The following is a 3903-nucleotide window of genomic DNA, read 5'->3' on the forward strand; positions in this document are numbered from 1 at the left end:
GCCAGATAAATATGTACTTATTAAAAGTATTGTAGATGTGGTAGTTTGATCGTGTACATAAATATGCGAATTAAAACAGAGAAGTAAAGACTAAGGGTAATTGGCCTGATGACAAATTTTGAAATCCCTTTATTATTGTCGGTACATTTGTACTGGTTCCGAAAAACACAATATTTCTGCTATACTCATAAGATTTAAAAATTAAAATTAAAAAAATTAAAAAGCTTTTATTTCGGACAAGATATCCATATTACAATTACAATTACAATTACTACAACTACAACTACAACTACAACTACAATTACAATTACAAACAATAAAGGTACACACAAAGATTAACACAATAAATTAACTTACAATAAATTAAATAAATGATTCCTAAATAAATTAAATTACTTATATTAAATTAACATAAATAATTGCATTTTTTATACCTAGTCTAAACCTCGCGCGAAAACGCCTCGCAAGCCATTCGTGACGTCATTAATTAGTTGGTGGAAGGGTGATAGACATTGTTTACATACTTACAGTTACGATTTTTCCCTTGAATCCGAATGATATTGTTCATTCAGCACCATATATTATGATTAGGGATGATAAATACATTACAAACATTAATCACAATAACTCATTTTATACAAAAACTCTCACACGGTTGCAATTTAAGATTAATTATTTAGATACATGCAAATTCTGAGTGGAAATCACCGAGCGCCGGTTTTACTTTTTAATTTTTTCTGGTTACGACAGCCAACATGGCAATGATTTCATTCAGCCAAATAATTAAAAAGTTTGTAACAGGTTTTGTCACTTTTGTTGAGCTGTAGACTAATCGGTGGTGTTTCTCAGGGATCGTAGGTTCGACGCTTTTTTTTTTTTTTTTTTTTTATTTATTTGGAAATTTAATTCAGGCAACAAGGCCCATATTACAAATACCTTACAGACTAACATACATATGTATTTTATAAACTTAAAACTAAACACTAGCTATTTAGTCGATAAAACGGCGTGGCTCCGTTGCATCGGCTGCTCCTGTGTCGGATTCGGCAGTTTGCCCCGGAACCTCCGAAACACGACACCCTTCGGCCAGAAGTCGGCGCACTCGATGGTCTCCTTCAGCGGTCGCGGCACGCGCACCACAAAAGAGTTGAAGTGCACGTAGTGGCGCGATCGAAGCGGGAACACCCTCAGCGTGTAACCGGTCTTCTGGTGCACATACTCCACCACTTCAGCAGCCGTGGCGGTGTAATGCAAGCGCGATACGTACAGCGGTGTAGCAACCCGCAAGCCAGAATTAGCCGGTTCGGCGGTACCACACTGAGTCTTACGAGGCGCCGTGCGCGCCTTCTTCTTTCTTGATACCAGTGTGAAATCCTCCTCATCCACACTGGCAACAGGGAGCTTCTCCTTGGGAGCCGCTCGCTCTTCAGTACCCTTTACAGGTACACTAACCCGGTTCGATGCGACTTTCGGACCGGCGACGACATCCGCGTAAACACGATGACGAGATGATGATTTGGAGGAGGCGGGGGGAGGGCGCGCGCGCGGGAGGCTCGCGCGCGGCGACACAGCTGAGGCGACACATTTTACAGTGTCAGCAACTCGCAAACTGACCGACTCAGCGCTCGTGGCTTGCCGGTCATCGCACTTGAAATTCGACGCCGCCGACCGAGTAAGGGCAATGTTTCGCAAACTGATGACTTCGTTGCGTAACTCGGTTATAGTGACCTGGGCCGCATCAAACTTCGAAATGACACCCGCTAGACTTGTTTTTAGGGCCACGATTTCCTTCAACAAGCAGCTAACGTCGACATGATCCGGAATATAGGACGGCAGGCTGGAGGCACCCGTCGTCGCAAACTCCGGAATCCGGTCTTCATTCTCCCTTAGAACTCTGATGATGTCCTCTAGGGTCTTCTTCCCGGTTTCATCTCCTCTCCGGTGAGGTACATACGTGCCGGAGATCCCGAGGGCCTCGTGCAGCACCTTCTTTGCTGCACAGATATCTTCGACGGAAAAACTCGACGAACAGATCTGGACAGCAGAAATCGTATCCATCACTCCTTCCAGCAGCAGCTTCTGTTGCAGAAAGGCGAGGAGCTCGTTCACAATGGGTGCACTCTGTCCGGTGGCACTCATCGCGTTACTTCGCTAGCTGCGGCCGAGCCGCGCTAATTTCGCAATTAATTAAATGAATTGGTCATCAATGCGTCTATGTCGCTGCGCGCATTGGACACGACTGGCTATGCTGTCACACAACCCGTCTGTGAAATTCCTTAAGAAATATACTTACTTAACGTATTTGTAACTATGTATTGGGTGCCAGCACGCTGTACAGCGTACAAAAGAAGGTAAGCTAGAATGAGGCAAAGTAAACTATTTCTTTGAGCTTGAGATAGTTGTATATTGAAAAAAAACGGGTAACCTTACGCTATCATTTATGTATCTAAGCTTAATACTAATTGTGGACTGGTCACGCAGTCTAAATTAAAATTTATCAAGTTCTAAGGCACTAAAATATGCACCGAGCATTCAAAGTCTATAGAGAGGCCACTGTTGTGTTTGCTAAAGTTTTAAAATTAACCTCGGAGTAATAATCCAATATGGAGTGGTGACAGCACTAATTACTATGTGAAAAATTCTGCCGTTTTCGGCGCGGGGGGCGAGGAACGCACACAAATAATGTAAACACTAATGCATTTTTTGCATGCGTCGCTACACACGCACACGACAAAATTATGTGTTATGTATTATGTTGATGTGCTGCCTGAGCAGGAGTCACATATCCTCTCGGCCTGAAGGGCTGGAGAGGTTTACCGAGCTAGTCTCAGATTTGGGAGAAAGGGGACTTACGGGTTGTGAACACAAACACGGATAGTACACTGATATAGACGGGGCTTTATGCCGTTTATTGTAAACACTTATTAACTACTCTTATCACTAACTAATCCCGGCCGGCCGGGTCTCTATGGTAGCGGGCCGATACGCGGGTTCCCTAGGTAATACAGACGCGGGCCTAGCTCCGGGCTAGGCTACCGGGTAGAGCGCGGTCGGTGGGGATGATAGGGAAGATCGGTGACTGGAATTACGCCGGCCGGCGGTGTCCGCTACAGGCCTTGCGTATGGGAGTCACTGGCGGGCGGTGTGGATGATAGGAAAGATCCTGGACAGGAATTACGCCGGCCGGCGGTGTCCGCTACTGGCCTTGCGTATGGGGGATGTAGGGGAATCACTGGCGGGCGGTGACCGCTCCGGCCCGTGACGGGAATACCTCTGGCAGGCGGTGACCGCTCCAGCCCGAGGTGGAAGGGAATGGCCTGGCTTAGGCGCACATATGTCACCCTGGCCGCGACCAAAGGAAAGGGATCAGGAGAGAAGTGTTGCCGAGAAGCGGCGGGGACGGAATGGCTCGCTACTGAGCGCTGCGCGCGGTTATATAGCTGCCGGTTGGCGATCCCCTCCGTCGCGCCCCGCACCGCGCTGTCGCGTCGTGGCGGCCGGACTCTGCTCCGCGTGCATCGACGGGGCGACATGGCGCGCTGGTGGCATGGCTATGTCACATACCCCTCCCTGGTTTGGAGATTTTTACCTGGGTAAAAATCACCGTAACATTAATAATCTAAACGGATATCTATAAATATACTCCCTTTTTTTCCTTTTTTTTTTGTTTTAAATGTTTTAAATGTATTGAAAAAAATGGTGGCCATTTCGAAAACATACTAAAATAAATTAAAGGATAAACTTGCAACATATTGGTGCCTGTGATTGCATTCACTTCGATTGAGTTAGTTATTTTTGAAGGAGTGATTGTCCTCAGTTGCAGTTTGTATAAACCCCCTCTAGGTTCTCTTTTGCCTACAATCTTTGTATCTCCATCAACATCTAGCTTACAACTAGTCGCGG

General features: G+C 45.9%; 1 protein-coding gene across 1 annotated transcript; it reads right to left on the minus strand.

The window, feature by feature from the left end:
* Positions 1 to 289: 289 nt before the first annotated feature.
* LOC134662742 (uncharacterized) lies at positions 290 to 2139 on the minus strand. The gene is made up of 2 exons (XM_063519013.1): positions 1282 to 2139; positions 290 to 295 (listed from the first exon to the last, which is right to left on the minus strand). Exons 1-2 carry the CDS (start codon positions 2137 to 2139, stop codon positions 290 to 292), a joined length of 864 nt encoding a protein of 287 aa, XP_063375083.1.
* Positions 2140 to 3903: the final 1764 nt, after the last annotated feature.

Source organism: Cydia amplana, chromosome 3, assembly GCF_948474715.1.
Source record: "Cydia amplana chromosome 3, ilCydAmpl1.1, whole genome shotgun sequence".
In the NCBI taxonomy this organism is placed as follows: domain Eukaryota; kingdom Metazoa; phylum Arthropoda; class Insecta; order Lepidoptera; family Tortricidae; genus Cydia; species Cydia amplana.

What these genes read in the sequence shown, in the direction of transcription:
- LOC134662742 (XM_063519013.1), bottom strand. Translation starts at nt 2,139, where the DNA reads ATGAGTGCCACCGGACAGAGTGCACCCATTGTGAACGAGCTCCTCGCC.